The 27,039-nt window shown below is 45.5% G+C and overlaps 1 protein-coding gene across 2 annotated transcripts; it reads left to right on the top strand.

The window, feature by feature from the left end:
- Positions 1–240: 240 nt before the first annotated feature.
- LOC117999323 (zinc finger protein 33B) lies at positions 241–26,893 on the top strand. Of its 2 annotated transcripts, XM_034988317.1 has the most exons (9): positions 241–527; positions 874–1,033; positions 1,339–1,452; positions 2,756–2,814; positions 12,251–12,392; positions 12,691–12,786; positions 23,334–23,523; positions 24,066–24,272; positions 26,567–26,893. In XM_034988317.1, exons 4-9 carry the CDS (start codon positions 2,800–2,802, stop codon positions 26,598–26,600), a joined length of 684 nt encoding a protein of 227 aa, XP_034844208.1. In that variant the 5' UTR covers positions 241–527; positions 874–1,033; positions 1,339–1,452; positions 2,756–2,799; the 3' UTR covers positions 26,601–26,893. The 2 variants fall into 2 exon arrangements, with proteins under 2 accessions (XP_034844208.1, XP_034844207.1); XM_034988316.1 differs by lacking the exons at positions 23,334–23,523; positions 24,066–24,272; positions 26,567–26,893 and adding an exon at positions 15,610–18,349 and having other exon boundaries at positions 244–527.
- The last annotated feature ends 146 nt before the right edge of the window (positions 26,894–27,039 follow it).

Raw genomic sequence — 27,039 nt, 5'->3', positions numbered from 1 at the left:
TGATATGGGGCGAGGTCGGGTGGGAGTCGGGGAGAAACTGGGGAGCGGCAGCGTGGGGTGATGTGGGGGCGGGGCGGGCGGATCCGCGTAGGTCCCGCCCCGCACACGGGCGGAGCCTCCCGCGGGGGCCGTGGCGGGCGCGGCCAGGCCCGCGTCGGGCTCAGTGCGCAGGCGCGCGTCTCTCGCCGCGGGGCGTTCTGGGGGTCTCGGGCCTACCGGGCGCGGTTCCGGGCGCGCGAGGGCGGGCGCTGGGCCCGGGAGGTCCCGGCCGTGGTCCGCGCGGGCGGCCCGAGGCTGCAGCGCGGGGCGCGGGGAGGGGGGCGGTAGACCCCGGCCCGCTCAGGTCGCCTCCCCCCGGCGGGGGCCGTGTCCACCCAGAATGGGGGCGCCTCTGGATCCCCCGAATGAACCCGCAGGAAGGGCCGCGTGTTGGGGGGAGGCCGCGCTTGCCGCGGGGTCCCCATCCTCCTAGGTGCGGAAGGGGCCCGACCGCGTCCCGGAGGACTGACCGGCCGGGGGTCGCCGAGGTAGGACTGGGACCGGGTGCCGCGATCTGCATGCCGTACACCCATCGGGGCCCGGCGCCGAGGCCCCGCACCCGTGCCCGAAATGTGTGTGCTCGGCTCGCCCGCGGCGCTGTGCATCCCGGGGCTCCTTAGCGTTTCCCCGGGTCCTTGCAAGATTGGGCGTGCGGGAGCCGCGGGGACGCCCCCGCTTCGGCGCTGTCCAGGGCCCGAGAGCGCTTCACCGCGGCCAGCCCGCCTTTGTCCTCGGCCCCCTGCTTTGCGTCCCCTGAGAGGGGCCGTGTGTTCTCGGGGAGGCGGGTCCGGGGCTCCTGGTGAAGGCTCCAGCTGGAGGGAGTTTGTCGCCTAGGCTCTCCTGTAACAAAGCAGCTCTACTGAGGCAAGAAGGGCCGGGCTGCGGGAACCGGACTCTCACCGGGAGGAACCCTCTGCAGAGCTTCAGGAGAGGCAGAAGAAACGCAGAAAAAGAGCATATGGGGCCCCGAGTGATTTCACCACGTTCAGAAGCTGTGAGTCACTTTGCAGACGGGACAAGGGAGCTGGGGCCAAGTGGTGGCAGGGGACAGACTGTGAGAAATGTCACCTCTTTGGCTCTGCAGCGGGGGAGTTTTTATTTTCAGCCCCACCCCAAGGGCACTCTTCCCTCCCTTCATTCTCCACTGATTCTTTCCAGAAGGTAGGCAGCTTTCTAACCGCGACCAGTCACCAGGTCAGGCATCTGGAGATGTGTTCTTGTCTTTCTGATCTTACAGAGTCAAGAGTAGTAGTTCGGGGAGGGTTTGCCAGAGTTTTCTGTTTTTGTCTCATTTGGCAGAAGAGGGGAAAAGAACCCGGAGGAGGGAAATGACTTGTCTAGGCTCAATAAGAGACGAGTAGACGCCAGAGTCCCGGACTTCTGGCCTGGTGCAGTCCACACAATAACATCAAAGTAAGTTTCCTCTTAAAGATCCTTTTGAGAAACACCAGTCAAATTAGAAGAAACAGTTTTTTGTTTTTTTTTTAAGATTTTATTTATTTGACAGAGACACAACAAGAGAGAGAAAAGCAGGGGGAGTGGGAGAGGGAGAAGCAGACTCCCTGTGGAGCAATTCCAGGACCCTGGGATCACGACCTGAGCGGAAGGCAGATGCCCAACGACTGAGCTCCCCTGGGTGCCCCAGAAGAAACAGTTTCTTAAAAGACTTACGTTTAAGGGACCTACCCCTTTTTCCAAAGCTTTAAGGATTCTGGACTCAAGGGGTGAATTTTATTGTTAGTAAATCAGATACACAAGATAGCCTTTAGGGTTTGTTTTCTTCTGCAACATCAGGTTTGTTTTTTTTTTTTTTTTAATTAGCTTATTTAGAAAGAGTGCACTGGTGAGTGAGTGGGGGGGAGGGGCAGAGGGAGAGGAAGAGAGAGAACCCCAAGCAGGCTCCATGCTCAGCATGGAGCCCCTGGAGGGGCTCGATCCCTTGACCCTGAGATCACAACCCCAGCCAAACCCAAGAGTTGGTGCTTCAACCAGAGGAGCCACCAGGCGCCCTACAAGATCAGTTTTAATAAAGACATTGTATTTCATATTTTGACATGCCAGTATTTGCTTAATAGTTCTGTTTTAAGGGGCACCTGGGTGGCTTGGTTGGGCATCCGACTCTCGATTTCTGATCAGGTCATGATCTTGGGGTCATGGGATTGAGCCCCTTATCAGTCTCTGCACTCAATAGGGAGTCAGCTTGTCCCTCTTCCTCTGCTCCGCCCCCCCCACACATGGGCACTCGCATGCACACCCCCCCACACACTCTCTCTCTCAAATAAAATCTTCAAAAAAATAGTTCTGTTTTAAACGTTTCTGTGTTAATGAGAGGGGGACATAGTTAAAGCAGTAGGAAACATTGCAGGTTTAAGGAATCACAGAGTGGGTGCGCCTGGGTGGCTCAGTAGTTAAGCGTCTGCCTTCGGCTCAGGTCATGATCCCAGGGTCCTAGGATCGAGCCCCACATCGGGCTCCCTGCTCAGCGGGAAGCTTGCTTCTCCCTCTCCCACTCCCACTGTTTGTGTTCCCTCTCTCGCTGTCTCTGTCAAATAAATAAATAAAATCTTAAAAAAAAGGAGTTACAGAGGGATGGAAGTTGCCTACCTTCTCCTCTCCAGGATCAGAAGTTAACCAGCTGGCGTGTAGAAGTTTGTACAGGAATCGAGGTGCTGCAGGGCCAGCCAGCTCTCATTACCCTGTTGCTCTTCTCTTATAGGTGTGCCTCCCCAGCTTTTGACATTCTACCAAGAACAACAGAAAATGAACAAATCCCTGGTGAGTTGTTTCTTTATTCCTTATTTCATTTTCCAGCAGATTTTGTCATTTCTCTAAGTGTGTTCATATCTTAAAGTAGAAATAGATGAAAAGCTACTTCTGGGTAAATGAAGACTGGGTGGTACCTGTGTGACCTGTGGTGGCTGTAAGTCATGTGACCCCTCAGTCATCAGAGGTGAGCCACACGTTTGTCTTTGAGCTTCCTGATCTGCGCAGGATTTTCAGTGACCACAAAGAGGAACCAGCCAGTTACTCCTGGGACAGAAAGACTTAGTGACTCCGGAGTCTGGGAAAAAATGTCTTTGAAGTTCTTCAGGTAGTGAAGAACCTTATGGTGACCCCCTGGTTGACTGTAATCATCCTGCACTTGAGGTAGAGATCAGAACTCAGGTTTTATTAGGAACCAAAGTGCTGCTGGACTCTGGAGAGCTTTCTGAACATCCACTCTGATCTAGGGACAAAACCCTAAGGCTCTCTGGAGGCATGAAAAAACGGATGGCTTGTTCTTAACTCCTTAAGTAGTTGGACGGCAGATTGTTCAAACTCATAGCCTTTGGCAAATGCTTACACACTATCCACTCGCTTTTATTTTGATAAAGTATATATAACAAAATTCACCATTTTAACCATTTAACCATAAGTGTACAGCTTGGTGGCATGAATTACGTTCACAATGTTGTGCACCCATTCACCCCTATTTTCATAACTTTCTCCTCCAGACAAATCTCTGTAATCCTTAGCCAGTAACTCCTGGTCCCTTCAGCCACTGGTAACCAAATCCACTTTCTGTGTCTCTGAATTTCCCTATTCTAGGTATTTTATATAAGTGGAATCACACAGTCTTTGTCCTTTTGTGGTCTGGCTTCTTTCACTTCATATAACGTTTTCAGTGTTCATCCATGTTGTAGCATATATCAGAACTTCCTTTCAGTGTCTGAATAATCTTTCATTGTACGGATACATCACCTTTTGTTCATCCATTCATATGTTAATGGACACTTGGGATTGTTTCCATCCTTTGGCCGTTAAGAATAGTGCTGCTGTGAAATCAAAATCACAGTGTGATATCACCTCACATGTGTCAGAATGGCTAATATCAAAAAAACAAGAAATAACATGTTTGACAAGGATGTGGAGAAAAAGGAACCCTCCCACACTGTTGGTGGGAATGTAAACTGGTGCAGCCACTGTGGAAAACAGTATGGAGACTCCTCAAAAAATTAAAAATAGAATGATCCAGTAATTGCACTACTAGGTATTTACCCAAAGAAAAGAAAAACACTAATTCCAAAAGATTTATGCGGGAGCATGAGTGAGGAGGGGCAGAAGGAGAGGGAGAAAGAATCCGAAGTAGACTCCTCATCAAACGCTGAGCCCAACAATGGGCTCAACCCCACAACCATAAGATCACGACCTGAGCTGAAACCAAGAGTCGGATGCTTAACCGACTGAGCCAGCCAGGCTCCCCTTGCAGCATTATTTACAACAGTCAAGATATGGAAGCAACCCAAGTGTCCATCCATAGACAAATGGATAAAGTGTATGTGGTGTGTGTGTGTGTGTGTGTGTGTAATGGAACATTACTCAGCCATAAAAAATAATGAGATCTTGTCACCTGAAACAACATGGTTGGACCTAGGGGGTATCATGTTAGGTGAAATAAGTCAGTCAGAGAACGACAAGTACCATATGATTTCACTCATATGGGGAATTTAAGAAACAAAACAAATGAATAAACAAAAAAAGAGACAAACAAAAATACAGACTCTGAAATACAGAGAAGAGACTGGTGGTTGCCAAGGGGAGGTGGGTGGGTGGGTGGGGAATGGGTGAAATAAAGGGGATTAAGTGTACGCTTACTGTGATGAGCACTAAGTAATGTACAGAATTACTGAATCACTATATTGTACACCTGAAACTAATATAACATGTATGGTAATTATATACTTCAATTAAAAGAAAAAAAAGAATAGTGCTGCTGTGAACATGTGGATACAAGTATCTGCTTATCTCTTCACATTTTAATCCGCTGGATGCATCCTCACTTCCTCCCCACTGCTTGCCTACGGATGTCCTGATAAAGCTTGACAGCAAGGTCTCTGCAGTGGACTCCCAACAGATGTTTTCCAGACCTTACTTTACTAGAACTCGGCTGCGTGTGGCAGTTGACCCACTTTGACCTTCTAGAAAGGCCTCTTTCTCTGGTATTTTGTGACATCGTTCTGGCTTTTTTCCTACTCTGACTTCTTTGTCTCCCTCATGGCATCTTCCTCCTCTTTTGCCCATTCTCATGGCTTATCCCCAAATTCCCATCCTTCACTCCCTCCTCCTGTTACTGTGCAAGTCCTTTCTATTTCATACCCTCTGTGGTGGGAGTACCAAGTGTGTACTTGTCCTTCTCTGTGCGGGTGGCTAGAGGCACCTTTGTTTTCCACAGTTCCAAAGTTAAAATGGTCATCTGCAGCCTCCCCTGTCTCCCGTCTAATCTTGTCCCTCCATCCCCTGTCGGATAATGGGCCATCTGCGGGACACAGTGTAAGGAAGCACCGGAATGGGATTCATCCTAAAGCCTTCCCTCCCTCAGTCTCATCCTGTGTGTATCTCAGTTTTACTACTTTTAAGATGTCAACAGTTCTTAAACCTGTTCTTCCTACTGAATTCCTTCTCCCCTTCTCAGAGCTTAATTTTCTCTCCCCTGGACTGTTGGAACAGCTCCTTGCTTCTTTGTCCCCCAGATTCGTCTGTCCTCCTGAGTAATTAATCTGAAATGCTATTCGGGGCACCTGGGTGGCTCAGTCGGTTGAGCATCTGACTCTTGGTTTCAGCTCAGATCATGATCTCATGGGTTGTAGGATCCAGCCCCACATCGGGCTCAGTGCTTGGTGGGGAGTCTGCTTGAAGATTCTCTTCTCCCCCTCACCCCACTCACACATGCGTGCTTTCTGTTTTTTTTTTTTTTTTTTAGATTTTATTTATTTATTTGAGAGAGAGAATGAGATAGAGCATGAGAGTGGGGAGGGTCAGGGGGAGAAGCAGACTCCCTGCTGAGCAGGGAGCCTGATGCGGGACTCGATCCCAGGACTCCAGGATCATGACCTGAGCCGAAGGCAGTCGCTTAACCAACTGAGCCACCCAGGCGCCCCGTTTTCTGTCTGTTTAAAGTAAATACATAAGTCTACCCAGATGACGCCATTGCAATCTGGAGACCACTCGAGTAGCTTCCTACCACCTGTAGGTGCAAGGCCAAGCTCCTTAGGAAATTAAGGCTGTTAAGAGTGTGACCACTTCCTATTTCTCTGTTTTATTAAAACATTTTTTAAAAATGTTAATACACTTTACGTTTTATTCAACATTGGTTGGGCATTTGTTCAGGGTGCCAGACACTGTGCCAGAGACTGAACTCAAAGCGATACAGAGACCTGGTCCCTTTTTGATGGAACTTACAGTTTGGTGGAGAAGGTGACATTTTACAAGTAAACCTGTAATGTGATCCCAAATCTGACATAGCTCCCTAAGCACATGGGGTTACTGCCTGCCTGTGCATTTTGTTCATGTTCCTGCTCTGCGGGCTGACTTTGACCCCTGCTGCATTTCCTTTTCTGAGTCTCTGAGCTAGATTGGGGGTATCTCAGCCAGCAAGCCCTTCTTCTCTTTCTTTGTCCCCCCTATAGATTAATTGCCTTTCTCCTCTGTGTTCCCACAGTGCTCCGTGCTGTCCCTGTCTGTACTTTGTCCATTGTGTGGAAATTACTTGTTTGTATCAACAATCAGAGCTTTAGCCCTTCAAAGTCCAGATGCACATGGTGTTCATCTTTATACTTTCACTTGCTCACCTTGTGCCTCACTCCTAGTAGGTGCTTGACACATATTTGTGGGCTGACTAGACAAATGGTAGCCTTTGTCTTATTTGGGAACCAAACTGTACTCCTACTGGGTAAACCATCCTACCTGAACACCCAGCAGGGCCGTCCGGGAGAAGTGGGGGCTCCTTTCCCTTCTCTGAATGCTGTCTCAGATCATGCAAGGTGGAGTTTTGTTGTTGTTGTGGCTTTGAGAATTTATTTTTTGTTAGAGCAACATTAGGTTTACAGCAAAATTGAGTAGAAGGTACAGGGATTTCTCGTGTACCCCTGCCCCCACAACCACAGCCTTCCCCATTATCAACATCCCCACCAGAGTGGTGCCTTTGTTGTAATTGATGAACCCACACTGACGCATCAGAATCACCAAGTCCACAGTTTACATTAGGGTTCACTCTTGGCGTTCACTCTGTAGGCTTTTGACAAATGTATAACATGGATCCACCATTACAGTATCATACAGAGTACAGTGACTCTTGAACAACATGGGGATTAGGGGGGGATCCTCACTCAAAGATTTACATATAACTTTTGACTCCCCAAACTTAACTAATAGCCTACTACTAACTAGAAGCCTTATAGATAACACAACCAGCCGATTAACATATTTTGTATGTTATATGTATTATATACTGTAGTCTTACAATATAAATAAGTTAGAGAAAAAATGTCATGAAGAAAATCAGAAGGAAGAGAAAATATATTTATAGTACTGTATTTATTTAAAAAATCTTGAGTATAAGTGGACCCACGCAGTTTAAACTCATGTTGTTCAAGGGTCAACTGTGTTTTCACTGTGCTTAGAAATCCTCTGTGCTTTACTGCTCATCCCTCCTTTCTCCCTCCCCCTCACTGATATTTTTATTCTCTTCATAGTTTTGCTTTTTCCAGAGTGTTGTATAGTTGGGATCAGATAGTACGTAGTCTTTTTAGATAGGCTTTTTTTCACTCAGCTGGGTGCATTTAAGATTCCTCCGTGTCTTTTCATAGCTTGATAGCTCATTTCATTTTAGCGCTGAATAATGTTCCATTGTCTGGATGGACCACAGTTTATTTATCCAGTCACCTACTGAAAGACATCTTGGTTGCTTCAGAGTATTGGCAATTGTAAATAAAGCTGAAATAAACGTCCACGTGCAAGTTTTTGCAGGTTTCTTCGTGGACAGAAGTTTTTAACTTCATTGAGTAAATACCAAGGAGTGTGATTGCTGGATCACATGGTAAGAATTTGTGTAGTTCTGTAAGAAACCATCAAACTGGCTTCCACACTGGCTGTACCATTTTGCACTCCCACCAGCACTGAATGAGAGTTCCTGTTGCTTTGCATCCTGACCAGCATTTGGTGTTATCAGTGTTCTAGATTGGAGCATTGTAGTAAGTGTGTAGTGGTTTTTCATTTTAATTTGCATCTCCCTAATGACCTGTAATGTGGAGCACCTTTTCCTATGCTTATTTGCCATCTATACATCTTTGGTGAGGTGTCCCTTAAGGTCGTGGGTTGTTTGTTTTCTCAGTATTGAGGGTTTTTTTTTTAATAAGTTTGTTTATTTTTAGTAATCTCTACACCATGAGATTAAGAGTCTTGTGTTCTTCTGACTGAGCCAGCCAGGTACCCCTCTTATTGTTGAGTTTTAAGAGTTCTTTGTATATTTTGGATAACAGTCCTTTATCAAATGTGTTTATTGCAGGGGCGCCTGGGTGTCTCAGTCATTAAGTGTCTGCCTTCGGCTCAGGTCATGATATCAGGGTCCTGGGATCGAGCCCCACGTCTGGGCTCTCTGCTCTGCGGGAAGCCTGCTTCTCTCTCTCCCACTCTCCCTGCTTGTGTTCCCTCTCTTGCTGTGTCTCTCTGTCTGTCAAATAAATAAATAAAGTCTTTTAAAAAAAAAAGATATGTTTATGGCAAATATTTTCTCTCAGTCTGCGGCTTGCCTTTTCATTCTCTTGACAGTGTCTTTCACAGAACAGAAAGTTTTCATTTTAAAGTCCTGCTTATCAGTTCTTTCTTCTGTGGATCGGGCTTTTGGAGTTGTATATTAGAAGTCATCGCCAAACCCAAAATTATCTACATTTTCTTCTGTGTTGTCTTCTAGGAGTTTTATAGCTTTGCATTTTACATGTAGGTCTGTGATCCATTCTGAGTTAACTTTGTGAAGGATGTAAGGTCTGCATCTAGATTAACTTTTTTGCATGTGGATTTCTAATTATTCCAGCACCATTTGTTGAAAAGACTGTCTTTGCTCCTCTGTCAAAGATCAGCTGACTTGTATTTATAGGGATCGATTTCTGGGATCTCTGTTTTGTTTCAATGATGTGCCTGTCTGTTCTTTCACCAATAGCACATGCCTTGATTACTATAGGTTTATGTAAGACTTAAAGTGAGGTACTGTCAGTCCTCCCACTTTGTTCCTCGCTTATATTGATCACTGTGGGTCTTTTGCCTTTGTATGGAAACATTAGAATCAGTTTGTTGATAAGCCACAAAATAACTTGCTGGGATTTTGATTAGGATTAATTGAAACTATTAGATCAAGTTGGGAAGAACTGATGTCTTGACAATATTGAGTCTTCCTGTCCACAAACATGGAATAACTCTCCATTTATTCTGTTTTTTATTTCTTTCATCAGAGATTTATAATTTTCATCATATATATTTTGTATGTATTTTGTTAGATTTATACCTAAGTATTTCATTTTTTTCTGGGTGAAATGTACATGAAATTATGAGTTTTTTCTTTTTTTTTTTTGTTTAAAGATTTCTATTTATTTATTGAGAGAGATAGTGATAGAGAGCATGAGATGGGGAGAGTCAGAGGGAGAAGCAGACTCCCCACTGAGCAGGGAGCCCGATGCGGGACTCGATCCCGGGACTCCAGGATCATGACCTGAGCCGAAGGCAGTCGCCTAACCAACTGAGCCACCCAGGTGCCCTGTTTCTGTCTTCTAAAGGAGATTGTAGAGAAGTAGTATAATTTCTTCCTTAAGTGTTTGGTAGGATTCACAGTGAACCCATCTAAGCCTGGTGCTTTCTGTTTTGGAAGATTATTAATTATTGACTCAAGTTCTTTGCTATATATAGAATTATTTAGATTGTGTATTTCTTCTTGCATGTTGACAGGTTGTGTCTTTGAACAGATTGGTCCACTTCATCTAGGTTATCAAATTTGTGGACATAGAGTTATTCATTCCTAGGATCTGTAGTAATATGTCCCCTCTTTCATTTTACGTACTAGTAATTTGCGTCCTCTCTTTTTTGTAGAAAGCCTAGTTAGAGGTTTATCGATTTTTTTGGTAATCTTTTCAAAGAATCAGCTTTTGGTTTCACTGATTTTTTTTTCCATAATGTTGTGCGACCATCACCACCATCCATTCCCACAGCTCTTTTAATCTTGTAAAACTGAAGCTCTATGCCCACTGAACAATAACTTTCTATTCCTCCTTTCCTCTTGTCCCTAGCAGCCACCGTTCTGTTCTCTGTCTCTATGATATTGTCTCGTGTAAGTGAGTAGCTTTCCTTTCGTGGGCTGACTTAGTTCACTTAACGTGATGTCTTAAAGGTTCATCTATATCGCAGCATGTATCAGAACATCCTTCCCTCTTCTGTGGCTGAATAATACTCTATTTTATGGACATACCACATTTGCTTATCCATTCATCTGTTGATGAGCACTTGGGTTGCTTCCACATTTTAACTATTGTGAATAATGCTGCTGTAAATACAGGTGTATTATGTCTTCAAGACCCTGCTTTCAGTTCTTTTGGCTATATATCCAGGAGTAGAATTACTGGGTCATATGGTAATTCTGTTTTTCACTTTTTGCAGAACTGCCATGCCCTTCCATTTCACATCCCCACCAGCACTGCACAAGGGATTGATTCAGTTTCTCCACATCCTCTCTAGCACGTGTTTTGTGTGTGTGTGTGTTTTATAGGTGCCATCCTAATGGGTGTGAGGCAGTTTCTCATTGTTTTAATTTGCATTTCCCTAATGATCAGTGATGTTGAGCGTGTTTTCACTTCATGAGGTCCAGGATGTGTGTTTGTTGGGATACTCCTTGTTACTGACAGTCTCCTTACTAGTTACAGTTCTATTCAGATCATCTGTTTTCCTCCTGATTTAGTCTTGACTGGGTTTCATGTTTCTAGAATTTTCTCCATTTCCTCTTGGTTATCCAGTTTGTTGGCATACAGTTGTTCATAGTACTTTCTTATAAACCTTTTTATTTCAGCAGAAGTGGTATAAATGTCCTTATTTTCATTTCTGATTTTAGTAATTTGAGTCTTCTCTCTTTTTCTCCTTAGTCCATTTAGGTAAAAGTTTGTCTGTTTTGTTCATCTCTTCAGAAACCAGCTTTTGTTTTCATTTTATCTATTTTTCTGTTATATTTCTGCTCTGATTTTATTATTTCCTTCCATCAGCTAGGTTTAGGTTTAATTTCTTCTTTTTCTGGTTCCTTAAGTTGTAAAGTTAGGTTGTTGATTTGAGAACTGTAACAGTGATTGCTTTTGTGTCCTCGCTGGTTCCTTATTCTCTTCAGTATGGTCATGCCTGCCGAGGGCTCGGGATGCTCCAGCAGAAAGGGAACAGTAGGTTGTCTACATTTAACTTTTAGCCAGGAAAAAAAAAAAAAGACAAATTAAGCTTATCATTATAAGCTTGTGTGGATTGGCGGGATGTATATATTATGTATTAAGAAATAAATAAATTGGAGGTGCTCAAACTTTATCGCTAAGGTGGGGGTGAACTATTTTAGAGACACTAAAGTACAGGAATAAACCCAGATTTGCTCTGTAATGTATCCCTGGACACCTTTGCAGATCTTTATCTTCTTACAGTCCTACACACTGTTCTCCTGTCACACTTCTGGGTGCTTCTTATGGCTCCTTGGCTCTGCTTATGTAATGGTGCCACATTAACGAAGATCTCCTGCTAAGTGAAGCCGAACCTGACAATACAAAATAGAACCATATTTTCTACCATTATTTAATACTCATTGTAAATAACTCTAGCACAGCTCTCGTGATACCTTATTACAGGATGTGTTCGTAAATGTGATTTGTCACCTTATTAAGACTTACGCTCCTGGGGCACCTGGGTGGCTCAGTCATTTGAGTGTCTGACTTTTGGTTTCGGCTCAGGTCATGATCTCAGGGGCATGGGATCGAGCCCTGTGTCAGGCTCTGCGCTCAGTGGGGAGTCTGCTTCTCTCCCTTGCCCTCTGCCCCTCCCCCCACTCACGTGCTCTCTCTCTCTCTCTCTCTCAAAGAAATCTTAAAAAAAAAAAAAAGACTTAGGCTCCTTAAGGGCAGGAAAAAAACCAGAGTTGGTTTAGCTTAATATTCCTGGCAGGTTAGGACAGTTTCAGAAACACAGTAGGAACTGTAGTTTTTTTGTTTGAATTAATTTTAATACTGGGTTTTCCCATCATATCTCTTTATCCCACGAAGTAAAAACAAAAGAAGGTATAGAATAGGCAACATACCTGCTGTTAATGGTAAACTCTCAGACATGTTAAGACTTGTTTCCCACATGTGTGTTTCATGTCACCCTATACTGCTCTCTCTGGCTTGAACAGAAATGTGCTGGTCAGGGATCCGTGTCATTCAAGGATGTGACTGTGGACTTTACCCGGGACGAGTGGCTACAGTTGACGGGCACACAGAGGACGCTGTACCGGGATGTGATGCTGGAGAACTACAGCCACCTGGTCTCAGTGGGTGAGGGCTGTTCCCTGTGTCACGTCTCCTCGCATGCGTTTCCTTTCTTCCTTCGTAGCCGCCAGAGTTTGTGGGCCCCTGAAGGAGTGTTTAATGATACTGTGTGTAGGTCTCATGATCTTGTGGGTCAGAGATGTTCCCATCAGGCTCAGAAAGGACGTTGTGTTCTGACCTCCCTAATGCAAGGTGCACACAGGCACCTTTATCATGTGGCTCCTGAAGCTGCACCTTCCTCGTGCTCCAGGGGCCCTGATATCCAAGCAGCTCTGACACGTTTTATCCTGTATCCCACTTACAGGGTGTCACCTCACCAAACCAGATGTGATCTTCAGGCTGGAGCAAGGAGAAGAGCTGTGGCCATTAGAGGGAGAATTCCCAGACCAGGGTGATCAAGGTGAGTCAGTCATTGTGGAGGAAGGAAGAAGCCCACAGAAATCAGGTCCCAGATGAGTTGGTTCTGAGGTTGGTGTGTGTCTCTGTATTTCAATTTTGGGCCCTCAGACCTTCGGAAGTAGCTGAACAGTGAGCAAGCTGGCCTCTGATCACCTGAACCGCCCCGGTCCATCACTTGTAAATACCAGTGCTGCCCTTTTCTGCCCGATAGCCAGGATGGAACCCCTGCCTGCCTCATCTTAGACCTTTGTCTTCAGTTTCTTTCTCTAGTATTCATCTTCCTCCATTTCATGGACTATTTCTTTCTTTTTTTTTTTTTTAAGATTTTATTTATTTGACAGAGATCACAAGTAGGCAGGCAGGCAGAGGAAGAGGGAGAAGCAGGCTCCCCGCTGAGCACGGAGCCCGACGCAGGGCTTGATCCCAGGACGCTGAGATCATGACCTGAACCAACTGAGCCACCCAGGCACCCCTCATGGACTGTTTCCTCTATTTTTCCCTCAGGCATTCATTCATTCATTCTTCTGCAGATATTCCTACTACATGCCACTCGTGTTCTTGGTGTTGGAGATAAGCTGGTGAACCTAACAATGCTCCTGAGCACTTAGAGCTTACAAGCTAGCAGGAGAAGATAGATGTAAATGAAACAATTTACTTATCAAGTACTGACAGGACCCATGAAGAGAACTAAGGCAGGCTCAAAGGAGATATAGAGTGGGGTATGCTCTTTTAAAAGGTACTCTGAGAATGCTTTTTTTTTTTTTTTTAAGATTTTATTTATTTATTTGACAGAGACACAGCGAGAGAGGGAACACAAGCAGGGGGAGTGGGAGAGGGAGAAGCAGGCTTCCCACCGAGGAGGGAGCCCGATGTGGGGCTCGATCCCAGGACCCTGGGACCATGACCGGAGCCGAAGGCAGATGCCCAACGACTGAGCAACCCAGGTGCCCCTGAGAATGCCTTTTTGATGAGGTCCACATTAGAGCAGGATTCTGGGGGTTCCAGGCAGAAGGAACAGCTGGGCCATGCCCTTGTGGCAGGTGTTTGTTGAAGTGCCCTGGGACTGGCAGGGGGCCATTGTGCCAGCAGGGATGCATCTGAGAGGGACGTTGGTAGGGGATGACGTCCGAGGGGTAGCCAGAGCCCAGACAATGTCTTACAAGACAAGGTAAGGGCTTTGATTCTGCTTTAGGTGAGATGGACAACTGTTAATGGATTTCCACAAAAGAATGTTTTAAAAGAATTTCTCTGGCTACTGTCCAGAGAAAATCAGAGATGGGCCTGAAGGTAGTTGACGAAAGTAGAAGCAGAGACAGTGCAGGGCTGGCTCCCCCAGAGCACCGCCAGAGTTACCCACTGATATGGCAGATTTTAATTTATTGCTCATCCTGACAGTCTGAGTAGTGCCACGGAGGGAGGTGAACAAAGGTAATTTATAGGATCTGAGGGCATGTTTTCAGGTATATTTTTAACACAGGAGCTTGATAACCATTGAGTAAAGACCATAATATAATAGTTTAGGATGTGTGGACACAACAAGGATTGAAGAGTCTTGGAGAATAAGTTTATTATTTGTTGGAAAGTTGAACGGTTTGTTTAAAAGGTTTTGGGGAAAGATTCTGAACAGTAAAATTACTTGCAGCCTTCCTTCCCAGGCGAGTTTCCTGGAGTAGTAAAGTCTTGTTATGAAGACAGAATACTAGTCAGGTTAACGTAGATAGTGGGCTGTGTGGGTGTGGACGGTTTCAGCTCTCAGTGAAGCAGACATGCTTGCAGTGGTTCAGATGAAAAGTGATGGGGGCTTTGAGTTCTGAGCTGGTGCAGGTGAGGAGGTGGGGCTGCATGTGTAGAGAGGAGGATCTGCCACTGAGTCAGACGTGGCCTGTGAGAGAGGGACGAGGCAAGGATTTCGTCGGAGCAACATCGTAATGGGGGTGGGAGGTGTTTACCGACATGGGAGATTGGGGAGGAGCGGTTTGGGGGAAGTTTAAAATTTAACATCTAATAATTCTAAAATCTGAAGTCCTTTATATTTTAGTTCTATTCTGATAGCCAGTCCCTGCTTTAGTTCTAGGCTTCTTAAACAAATCAGTCCTCAGAAGCAGTCTTCTGCTGTATTACATTTCACCATTTCTTGACTGAAGTTCATTTGCTAGTAGGTTCTTTTTTTTTTTTTTTAAAGATTTTATTTATTTATTTATTTGAGAGAGAGAGAGCACATGAGAGGGGGAGGGCCAGAGGGAGAAGCAGACTCCCTGCCGAGCAGGGAGCCCGATGGGGGACTCAATCCTGGGACTCCAGGATCATGACCTGAGCCGAAGGCAGTCGCCTAACCAACGGAGCCACCCAGGCGCCCCTGCTAGCAGGTTCTTTAAGAATTCATGAGAACAATACTTCCCTGCATTCTTGCATATTCAGACTTATCAGTGTTACTTCAACTGAGTGCCATTTTGTCTACATATAAAATTATTGGGATTTACTTTTAGTCTTTAAGGATTTTGTAATTCTTTCTCCACTGCTAATTTTAACACTGAATTTTATTATGGATGTCTAAGATTAGCTTGATTTTTTTTTTCCTCCTCTTAAAAATGACTTACTTCAAGTTCTGGGAATGTGATGCACAGCAAGGTGACTGTAGTTAATAGTACAGTAAGTACAGTGGAAAGTTGTTGAGAGTAGATGTTGCTCATTCTAACCACACACAATTTACCTGGGCTAACTAAGTATGGTGATAGATGTTTTAATTATCTTGATCTTGGTAATCATAGGAAATGTGTTAACATTTTTAAAGTACACTTAATTTTTCTTATTTATGACCTTATAGACAAAAGCCAGGAAAACCAAGACAAACATTTGTGGCGAGTTTCACTCATCAACAAAAAATCACTGACTAAGAAGAGAGAGAATGATTTCAGAGAAACACCCTGTCAAGATGACTCACGTGGAAAGAGTTTGAGAAATGTTTCAGAATCAATTATTAGTGATAACAATCATTCAAGTAAGAACTCTGATGAAATTAATGTATGCGGGAAGTTGCTCTCTGATAATAACCAAGGAAATACTCATACTGGAAAGAAATCTGACGAACATGACGAAGATGGGAAATCCCCAGGTCATACTGAGGACCGTACTAAGCAACAGAAAATTCAAACTTTGGGACCACTTTCTGAAGATAGTGAATGTGGAGAAACCTTCCTTAACAAGGCAGCCATCCTTACACCTACGAGGGTTCAAACAGAAGAGAAATCCTGCGATTATAAGGAACAGGGGGGAAATACCAGTGACGAGTCAGCCCCCGAAGTCCTTCAGGAAACTCACACAAGGAAGAATCACTGTGAGGTCAATGAGTGCCTGAAGTCAACCCTCATAAAACACCAGAAAGTCAACGTGGAATCTAATGAAAATGAGAATAATTTCAGCAAGAAGTCCCATGTCACTCAACCTCCTCACACAGAAGAGAAAACCTTTGAATGTAGTCACTGCAGGAAATCTTTTTACCAGGAGTCCCACCTGACTCAGCACCAGAAGACACACACAAGAGAGAAGCCCTGTGGAAGTCATAACTCTGGGAAAACCCTTCATAAATCACAACCCCCAGACCCTCCAAGATCTCACACAGGAGAGAAACCCAGTGAATGCGATCAAGTCCCCGTGCAGTCAGCCCTTACTGATCAGCAGAGAACACGGTCAGAAGGGAAGCTTTATGTGTGTAACGAGTGCAAGAAGTCTTTTCGTCATAGCTCAGCCCTCAAAGTCCATCAGAGAATTCATACAGGAGAGAAGCCCTATCAATGCACCGAGTGTGGGAAATCCTTCTATGCAAAATCAAACTTCAATCATCATCAGAGGACTCACACTGGGGAGAAACCATATGAATGTAAGGAATGTGGGAAATCCTTCTGTGTGAAATCGAACTTAACTAAACATCAGAAAACACACACAGGTGAGAAACCTTTCAAATGTAATGAGTGTGGGAAGACTTTCTTACAGAAGTCACAGTTTGCTGACCATCAGAGAACACATACAGGGGAGAGACCCTATGTATGTAATGAGTGTGGGAAGTCCTTCTACTATAAGTCAGCCCTGCACGTACATCAGGGGAAGCATACAGAAGAGAAACCCTATAAATGCACAGATTGTGGGAAATCCTTCTGCTATAAATCAGCCCTAATTATCCATCAAGTGTCTCACACAGGGAAGAAACCCTATGACTGTAATGAATGTGGGAAAACCTTCTGTGTGAAGTCAAACCTCACTAAACATCAGAAAATTCACACTGGTTTGAAACCTTATGAATGCAATGAGTGTGGCAAAGCCTTCTCTATGAATTCGATCCTAATAGTACATCAGAGAACCCACACGGGGGAGAAACCCTATGGATGCAATGAATGTGAGAAGTCCTTCTATAAAAAATCAGCCCTCACTAAACACCAGAAAACTCACACAGGGGAGAAACCACATGAGTGTAATGAATGTGGGAAGGCCTTCCATATGAAATCCACCCTGATCATACACCAGAGAACACACACTGGAGAGAAACCCTTTAAATGTAATGAATGTGAAAAGTCATTCTACGTGAAGTCACTTCTTAATATTCATCAGAGAAATCACACGGGAAAGAAACCCCATGTATGTAGTGAATGTGGGAAAGCCTTTTCTATGAAGTCCAATCTCACTGATCATCAGAGGACACATTCAGAAGAGAAACCCTACGAATGTAACGAATGTCAGAAGACCTTTCGCCATAAGTCAACTTTAACGGTACACCAGAGAACTCACACAGGAGAGAAACCCTATAAATGTAATGAATGTGGGAAATCCTTCTATATGAAGTCAGCCCTCAGTCAACACCAGAGAATACACACTGGGGAAAAACCTTTTGAATGTAAAGAATGTGAGAAAACCTTCTTCCAGAAGTCCCACCTCACTAAACATCAGCGCACACACACAGGGGAGAAACCCTATGAATGTAAGGAATGTAAAAAAACCTTCTTCCAGAAGTCACACCTCATTGAACACCAGAGAACACACACTGGGGAGAAGCCCCATGAATGTAACAAATGTGGGAAATCTTTCTGTTATAAGTCAGCCTTAACCATACATCAGAGAACTCACACAGAAGAGAAACCATATAAATGCAATGAATGTGAGAAATCTTTCTGTATGAAATCACACCTCACTGTACATCAGAGAACTCACACAGGGAAGAACCCCTTTGAATGTAAGGAATGTGGGAAGACTTTTTATGTGAAGTCAAACCTCATTAATCATCAGAGGACTCACACAGGGGAGAAGCCCTATGAATGTAAGCGATGTGGGAAATCCTTCTGTATGAAGTCGACCCTCACGGTTCATCAGCGCACACACACAGGGGAGAAGCCCTATGAATGTAACGAATGTGGGAAGTCCTTCTGCAAGAAGTCGACGCTCACGAAACACCAGGTAATTCACACAAGAGAGATGCCCTAAGGTGCAGCAAAAGTGGAAAACCTTCCTGCGTGAAGTCGAGTTTCATCAACGCCAAGAGACCCCATGGGAGAAACCTTGGGACTGTAATAATGTGGAGACCTCCTCTTGTGGAGATTCAGTCTTTAATTGGCATCAGAAGACACACATCGGGTGGGGGTTGGTGGGCTCGCTCTGGAATGGATATTGGGAAGGTTTCTGTGTCATACCTGATGAAATATCAGAGAACTCACATGGAGAGAGCCCTGAGAACGTCCTGTATGTTAGTGTCCACCTATGAATCTAATAGGTGTCTCAGAGGAAACAGTCACAGGGTTCAAATCACAAAGAATGCCACAGAAGAATAAAGGCATTTACAGAGTCACAACTTACTGACCATCAGGTAATTGATATTGGAGTGGAACTATATCAGTGTTTAACATGCATGAAAGCTTTTGAGGAAACAAAATCAAACTGTGTAAGAAAGGAATTAATCTTGAGGGGAAATCTATCAATTTGGGAAATGTGGATAAGTTTTCTCTAGAAATAGCACTAGAAGTCACGATTTGGATGTGGTACCAGATTTTGAAGATGTGGCATAAGATGCATCAGATGCTAATGGTGCCCATTGTGGGATTATGAGGCCTTGGGAAGAACGCGGTGGTGGCTGTAGCTCATAGCACCGGGTGCCTGAGGTGCCCCTGAGTGAGCGAGGCTTCGGTATGTTGTATGCAGCATACACACATCTGCATTTGGTTTATGTAGCGGGTGTTGAAGTAGGTGTCAGTAGGAAGTACCTCCCCATAGCTTAATAATTACCATGACAGATTTCTCACACTAAATGCCCCCAGTGTGTTTTTGTATGTTTGTAGTACAGTATGCGTTATAAGGGATACATTTGACAAATTTGAAATACTATACCCCAACATGCTGTTAAGTGAGGAACGCAAAGTACGCTCCACCGTACAGCATGCTACCTTCAGTGTAAGAGTTGAGAGGAAGTAAGATACACAGTTGCTTATTTTTTGCAAAGAGAAATACTAGAAGGATAAACTATGATATAAAAATGAATTCCTATGGAGGCAGGAGTGAACAGGGTGGAGTCAGGGATGGAAGCAAGGTTTCTTTGCTTATACCTTTTTATGAATTTTGACTTTTGAACAAATGTAAATTATACATTCAAAAATAGAAAATAAAAGCATTCTGAAATTGAAAACAGAGAAATCAACTTTATATCAAATTGGCAACCACACAGAGAAAATAATTCTTACAAGAAACTTCTGAATGCAGAATTATGACTATATATCCTTAATGGGATATGTTTAAGGACAAAGATCTGCAAGAAATAAACATCACTTATTTTTTGTTAATACTGGTATTATTTTGGATCTAGTTTATGTATATTATAAGATAAGGCAAAAAGAAACTTAAAGTTACCAGGAGCCAAACTTCCTACTTTAAAAGATGACCATAAAAATGAAAGAATTTATGTAAAACTCTCCATAATAAGAAATATGAACTGAAAGTATCAGTCATAATTTTTAAAAAGTGTATGTATCTCTGAGCTCTGTCCACCATGGGCCTGGAAGCAGGGGCAGCCCCCACAGATGAGCAGATTTGGTGCTAGCATTTCCCTCTCGAGGAACCAGGACTCCCTGGAGAAACAGCTGGTTCTAGGTCCGGGCCTGAGGTGTCCCGGGTGAGACTGGGACCTCTTTTTTTTTGTTTTTAAAGATTTTATTTATTTATTTGACAGAGACCGCTAGAGAGGGAACACAAGCAGGGGGAGTGAGAGAGGGAGAAGCAGGCTTCCTGCCAAGCAGGGAGCCTGATGTGGGGCTTGATCCCAGGACCCTGGAATCACGACCTGAGCTAAAGGCAGCCGCTTAACGACTGAGCCACCCAGGCGCCCCAGGCTGGGACCTCTTGTGTCAAAAAGCAAAGTAGTACTCAGATTAATGGGGATGTGTCAATGGTCCCAGAAGCTACCTTGCGGGGCTTCTCCCTGGCCAAATTTGAGGTACTTTGACGGTCCAACAGAACGACTGTAACTGATTCTACAACATTTGAATAAACAAAAATCTGTGTCCACATCAATACAGAGAAAGGGGCTTGAGATTATTTCCACCGTTATAGGGGAATCTTACACAAGCTCCTTATTCTGTAATTAGAAGGAAAGCATTTTCACCCTCCCCTTTTAGTAAAAGCAGTTGTGAGAAGGCTGCCTGTTCTAGAAAAGTGTCAGCTAATAAATGTAGGAATGATAGAATTTGAAAAATCGCTAATTTGCAACCCCTAGGGCATCTAGGCAAAGACTGTCAATGGATGCCAGGATGAGTAGGTGCAAAGGAAACAGGGTATGTGTGCAGGGCCAGAGACCCTCCTACAGATACCTTCCTCACTGGCCCTGGGAAAGGTATGCCTTCACAATGGAATGATTAAGTGCCCCCTTTCACCAGTGATAAAACACAGCACCATCAGCAGTGGTGACATCGTGTGGCTCTTGCTGAGGTGCGGCGTGGGGTCCGCACATCGCACTGTGGCAGGCTCTTGCCAGTCCTTCATAGTACTGTTTAGTTTACAGAAAATACGAGAGAGAGAGAGAGAGAGAGAGAGCAGCTTCTGTGGAGAAAACAGAAATCCAGACTGGGGGGGCTTCCACCAAGACAACTGGCCTGGTCTCTTCAGAAGTCAGTGTCATTTTTTTTTTAAAGATTTTATTTATTTATTCATGAGAGAGAGAGACAGAGGCAGAGGGAGAAGCAGGCTCCCCGCGGAGCAGGGAGCCCGACGTGGGACTCGATCCCAGGACCCTGGGATCACGACCTGAGCCGAAGGCAGACACTTAACCGACTGAGCCACCCAGGCAGGCCGGGGGCTCTTTCAATCCAGAGAGACTAACGAGAACTAACCCGATGCAGTGCGTGATCCTTGACTGGATCCAGAAACCATCCAGCTCAAAAAGACATCCACGCGGGTACTTTGGAGGCCTTTGGAGGGATTTAAATGTGGACTGGCACGGATAACGTTAGGGAATTAGAGAACTTCTCTTCAGTGTGGTAATGGTGGTTATGAATGTGAGTTTCTAGAACACCGTGCAGAACAGAGGCGAGCCGTCACGGCTGCAGCTGTGAAGTGGTTCAGGACAAGAATGTGTGCGTAATTAGATGAAGCAGAAAACAGGAAAAAACCGTCTGAGCAAGTTCTGAGTGTGGTGCTCGGCATATGGGTTCACTCTCTTTTTCTCAACAGAGTTCTGACAGATGTTAAAGGTTTTGGAAAAGCACCTCACCACTTAGCTGTTCTCTCTGTTTTTTGGCACATATGATGCCTGTTGTTACTGATCTGCGTGTCAATAAAGAAGCCAAACGATGCCTTAAGAAAAGTGTTTGTCTTGGGCTGGGCTGGTTTAATGAACCCTGTTCATCAAGTGTGCAGAGGCTGGGGGGCAGCTGTTGGCAAGCAGTGGTGCCTGTCACACAGAGACAGCCCTGTGTGTAGAAAACCCCTTCTCTTTCCCGCTCCTGGTGGGATTCACAGGGTGCCTGCCGAGGCCTGGTGGAAGGAGCCCCATGTGAAGGCAACAGGCTCCCCAAGCTGTCCTCTAGAGGCTGTGCCCTGAGCCCGGCTCCCTGCCTCACCCAGCTTCCTTGAAGCAGGTTGGCACCTGCCGTCTGCCTCTTCCTTGTTGGAGGCCCTCGATGGGGCCTGTGTTTCCTCCCTCGTCAGAGGCTGTTTGGGGCCGGCAGTATGACCAGACACCGAAGTGTTCTGGGTGATCTGGGGGGAAGGTTTTGTCGTCGATAATCGGGAACAGAATGGCCTTTGTCCATCTGGATGTCCATTGATGGCATCTTGTGACTCGGGGCTGGTAGGATGGTGAGCTGAGGGAGGGCAGGGCCAAGGGCAGGGAGCGCACAGAGTGGAGAATTAACCAGCTCCGAAGCTGCTCTGTACTGGGAAGACCGAGGTCTTCAATGTCCCTTATAGTTTACGCCTGTTGGAGTTGAGATTTTCCTGTTACTTGGAGCTACAGGGCATCCTAATGGTGCAGAGGTGTATTTATATATTATATAGGTGTGTGTACATATATGTGTGTATTGTGTATATATGTGATATTCTGTAATTTGGAAGTGTTAGATACAGGAATTTGGGAGCAAGAATGATTTTAAGAAAATGATTCAGTGACTGCTTTCTGCCCTGTAAATTTCCATGCCATGATGAAATAACGCTATTTCTTGTTTGAAAGAAACAGAGCACAGGAAATTTTTTTGCAACCCTGTTACATATTAAGTATTCTTTCTTTATGTGAAATGACCTTTAAAAATGGAATCATTCATTGATCTTTTTCCACTTTTTTCTCAACAAGATGTGGCTTAATGCATGATTTTTATTTTAATGAGTTGTTACTTGTCCTTACACCATTGAATTAACCTTTTTGTCCCTGACTTGAAATACCATCTTTATCATGGATTAAATGATCATTTGCAGGGGCTTCGCTTTTTGTCTGCTTAGCGCTCTTCCCCACATCCTTCCAGAAAGGGATGCTGATTTTACGGAGCTGGCACGTTCCCTGGGGGCCAGTTCAGTTGTTCCTGGGATGGACACTTAATCCAGAGACCAATGAGAGTTGAGGGGAGTTCCTTCCAGGGCTTCTGGTAGATGTGGTGGACCAGCGGCTGGCTGGTTTGGATGGCAGAGCTGCCGGCAGCTTGGTTATCTTGGGTTTTCTCCTATTTGCAGTCAGTCCTGACTCACGGCTTGTAAGGACTCTGATTCTGGGTTTGTTTTCTGCTTTACTGAAATATTTTATAATTGTGCTCAACAAAATCATGTTTTCATTGTTTTTTTTTTTTTTTAAAGATTTTATGTATTTGAGAGAGCAAGCACAAGCAGGGGGAGAGGGAGAAGCAGACTCCCCACTGAGCAGGGACACAGAACTCGACCCCAGGACCCTGAGATCATGACCTGAGCTGAAGGCAGACGCTCGACTGAGCCACCCAGACGCTCCTTCGTCGTTCTTTGTAATGTTTTTGCACATGTTGAAAAGCACGTCTCTCTCTGTTCTCTTTTTCAAATCTTTCTTGGCTTTTCCCATATTAGTTCTTCGAGACAGTCTCTGGCATGGACTCACCAGGCTCCTCTCCAAAGCCTTTGGGATTCTGATTTTGTGTTTAGTCTCGACTGCCCACCAAGAGTGGTGCACTCTGGACCCAGCCGGCTGGGACCAATCCCGTGACCAATCCCGTGACCAGAGACAGAAGGACTCATGGACACAGATGTTCACTTTCCTGTGAGTGGGCCATACTTTGTTTCTTTGCGTATTTTATCATCATTCGTTGCAAACTGGACGTTTTAAATATTATAACGTGGCAACTCTGGAAATCAGACTCCCCCCCACACACACACACACCCCAGGGTTTGTGGAGGGTCTTTTGGTGGGTTTTTATGTGTTTTAAACAGACTTTTCTGTTTCAGTAGGTGTGTAATCTTTGTCATGAGCAGCCACTGAATTCTTTGTTCCATTAACTCAGGGATTAGGTGTGTTTTGCCAGGTTCTCCTTAAACATCTGGAGCTGAAAAAAGATTTTAAGAAGAGGTGGGGAGAAAAAGGAAAAATAACACCCCCAGTCTCTGCAGACCTCCTGTGCTTAGCCAAGCTGCTTCCCATTCTGCCCTTTCACGTCACTTCTGTGGAGCCTGGAGGCCCATCCGAGGTGAGAGTGTACAGACTTCTCTAAGCCCGTGTGGGCACAGGTGATTTCCTGGCACGCATGGAGTCTTCTAGAATCTCCTTCCCACACACCTCCACTTCTTCAACCTCTTCCTTCCCAGGTGTCTCTCTGCTGCTCACCTTGACGGCCACTCCTTGCCACAGCTGGCTCACAGCACCTGGGCCTTTACATGCTTGTGGCACAAGCCATGCGGGAAGCTGTGCAGGCCCGTGACGGATGTGAGTCTGGGACACGGGCAAGCCGTGCAGCCCTCCTGCAGACAGCGGTCCAGCAGGCGACACCCTCTCCGCAGCTGTGTGAGAACAAGGTCTGTAATTTGCCCCCCGCCCCGCCCCGCCCCCAGCCTCGGGACTTGCCTGGACTGCAGGCCGTCAGCACGTGGCAGCTGATCTGAGGTGGAGGGGATGGCAGGCAGGCAGGCAGGCAGGCGAAAGTCCCAGCTCTGTGGCCGCACAGGGCCGCCCTTAGCACGCCTCCCCTGCTGGTTGAGAGTTTTGGACTAGATGCTAGAGTTCTGCAGAGGCTGCCAGCTCACCAGCTGCTCCTACGGGGAGGACAGAGCCCTCCATTCCCCTCCTCTGCTGCACCTTCCCATCAGTGCTGAGCACTTCCCTTTGACAAGTCAGTGTTCTGTGCTGTTTTCCTGAGCAGCCCTGGTTCCATCTGGTGAAGAATATTTAGAAATCAAGATCTGAGCACACATTTTTCTTTTCTTTTCTTTTTTTTTAAAAGATTTTATTTATTTGACAGAGAGAGAGAGACACACAGCAAGAGGGGGAACACAAGTAGGGGGAGAGACAGAGGGAGAAGCAGTCTCCCCGCTGAGCAAGGAGCCCGATGTGGGACTCGATCCCAGGACCCTGGGATCATGACCTGAGCCGAAGGCAGACGCTTAACGACTGAGCCACCCAGGCGCCCCGAGCACACATTTTTCTAAAGATAAAAATACTGCACTCTTTTGTAAGGGACTTAAAATTTGTAAACTGTGCTATTTTTTTGTTAGGTTTGCTGCAGATTCTGCTAGATCTCTTGTTACATTACAGAGGTTTTGAGTGGGCTGTCCTTACTCTACTTTCTTGCCATGACTTACTCCTTCCTAGTCGTGTGTGTACTATGAGGTTTGGGAGGGACACATTCGTCACAGTTTAGAAGAAATGACAGTGGTTCATTTCTTGTTGGCTAATTCTGTATCAGTGTCTGACCGGCTGCCAAGAAAGAAGAGTACTTTCTCCCATACAATTCCAAACTAACAGGTGGTCCAGGGAGGTAGGATAGCCCCGTTCCAGGTTGTGCTCCAGAGGGAAGGGTCCCCTTTATCCTGTTGCTTCTCCATCCCCTAGAGAGGAGTCAGCAAGGCACAGCTCATGGGCCACATTTGGCGCCTGCCTCTTTTGTACAGCGTGTAAGCTGAGAATGGGCTTTAATTTTTAAGTACTTTTTTAAAAAGATCAAAATATTTTATAGCATGTGAAATTCTATGAAATTGAAATTTGTGTCCCACGCATAAAGGTTTATCGGGAGGGGTGCTTTCATACTAGAGGGAGGGCTGAATGGCTGCGGAGGCTGTGCCCACAAAGCCTGATGTGTCCCCAGCAGGCCCCTCTCAGGGCCCGTTGGCCAAGCCTGGCCCTCAAGTGTTACCCTTGTTCTCAGGGTAGGTGGCGGCTCAGCACCACGGTTCGGTCACAGCCGAGGGAGGGAGGAAGTCAGTGAAGGATAGTCCTCTTTTAGGATGACTCAGAAGATGACACGTTACCCCACTCGCACCCTGTGGACCTAACCGCAGCCTCCTGGCCATGGCTAGCTGAAGCTGGGACGCCAGAGCTGCAGTGGGGTGCCAGCTCAAACTGGACAGAAGGGGGGGCTCTTACAGAAGGAAGGGGGGGCACTGGTGCACAGACCAGCACAGGCTGTCCCACTCAGCAGGTTTACGGAGCCATGCACATCCTCCTGAGGGGGGAGGGTCATCCCTCGTCCCAGGAAGGACAGTTCAAAGTACAGTGACTGGGGCACCTGCTGGCTCAGTCAGTAAAGCATGCGCCTCTTGATCTCAGGGTTGTGAGTTCAAGCCCCATGCTGAGCCCAGAGCCTACTTAAAAAAAAAAAATTTTTTTTTTTAATTGAAGTATAGAATGACCAACAAATGGAGCAGCTACAACCATTTAACCATTTTACTGGAAGTTGGCTTGGGGTGAAGTTGCCAAAAAGGACACAGACATCATTTAGGCACCTGGGCTGTAAAACTCAGGCTAAAACGGAACAGCATAAAACACTGAGGATTTTTATTTCTCTGGTCCTTTAATTTGTGTTTTAATGTTTCCAGAGTCCTGGGGAACAGTGTTCATCATGCCACTCAATTCAAAACATTTATTTTCAATACTGGTTTCTGCATGGAAACCATTCTTAACCTGATTCTTCATTCCAAGCCCCGATTCCATTCTCTTCCCCTTCACAGCCATTCACACGAGTCCGTGTATGACCGGAAGCCCATTCTGCTGTAGCCTGTCAGGGGCGTGTGTGTGATGTGTCACGTTAACTGATACAAATATTTAGTTGCATGAAAGCTCATTCCTTTTTTTGAAATTATTTGTGTGTTGTCAGATGTGCTACGTGCAGGTCCGGTCTTTGCTCCTAACTGCCGGAGAGCAAGCACTCCACTGCATCCTCTGCACTTACTCCCCTCTTCCTGCGACCTGGGCTATCCGCACATCGTGTTGACAGAATCGCTCTGTATACAGAGCCACGTGTGAACAGAATTTCTCTGGGACAGAAAAGCGTATCAGCAGTACTAATGCACAAGGCACACACGTGAATTTTGAAAGGTATTTCTGGGTCAGTTTAACACTTCTTTACTGATACTACACGGCACTGTCGTTTCTGCCCCTCTCATCAGCACAAGGGGTACTTCACTGGTTTAACATGCGTATTTTTTTTTTTTTTAAAGATTTTATTTATTTGACAGAGAAAGACACAGCGAGAGAGGGAACACAAACGGGGAGTGGGAGAGGGAGAAGCAGACTCCCTGCCGAGCAGGGAGCCCGATGCGGGACTCGATCCAGGGACTCCAGGATCAT

The sequence above is a fragment of the Mirounga leonina genome, unplaced genomic scaffold (genome assembly GCF_011800145.1).
Source record: "Mirounga leonina isolate KUSES-001 unplaced genomic scaffold, KU_Mleo_1.0 Mir_454, whole genome shotgun sequence".
In the NCBI taxonomy this organism is placed as follows: Eukaryota; Metazoa; Chordata; class Mammalia; order Carnivora; family Phocidae; genus Mirounga; species Mirounga leonina.
This window is presented reverse-complemented; position numbering and strand designations above follow the sequence as displayed.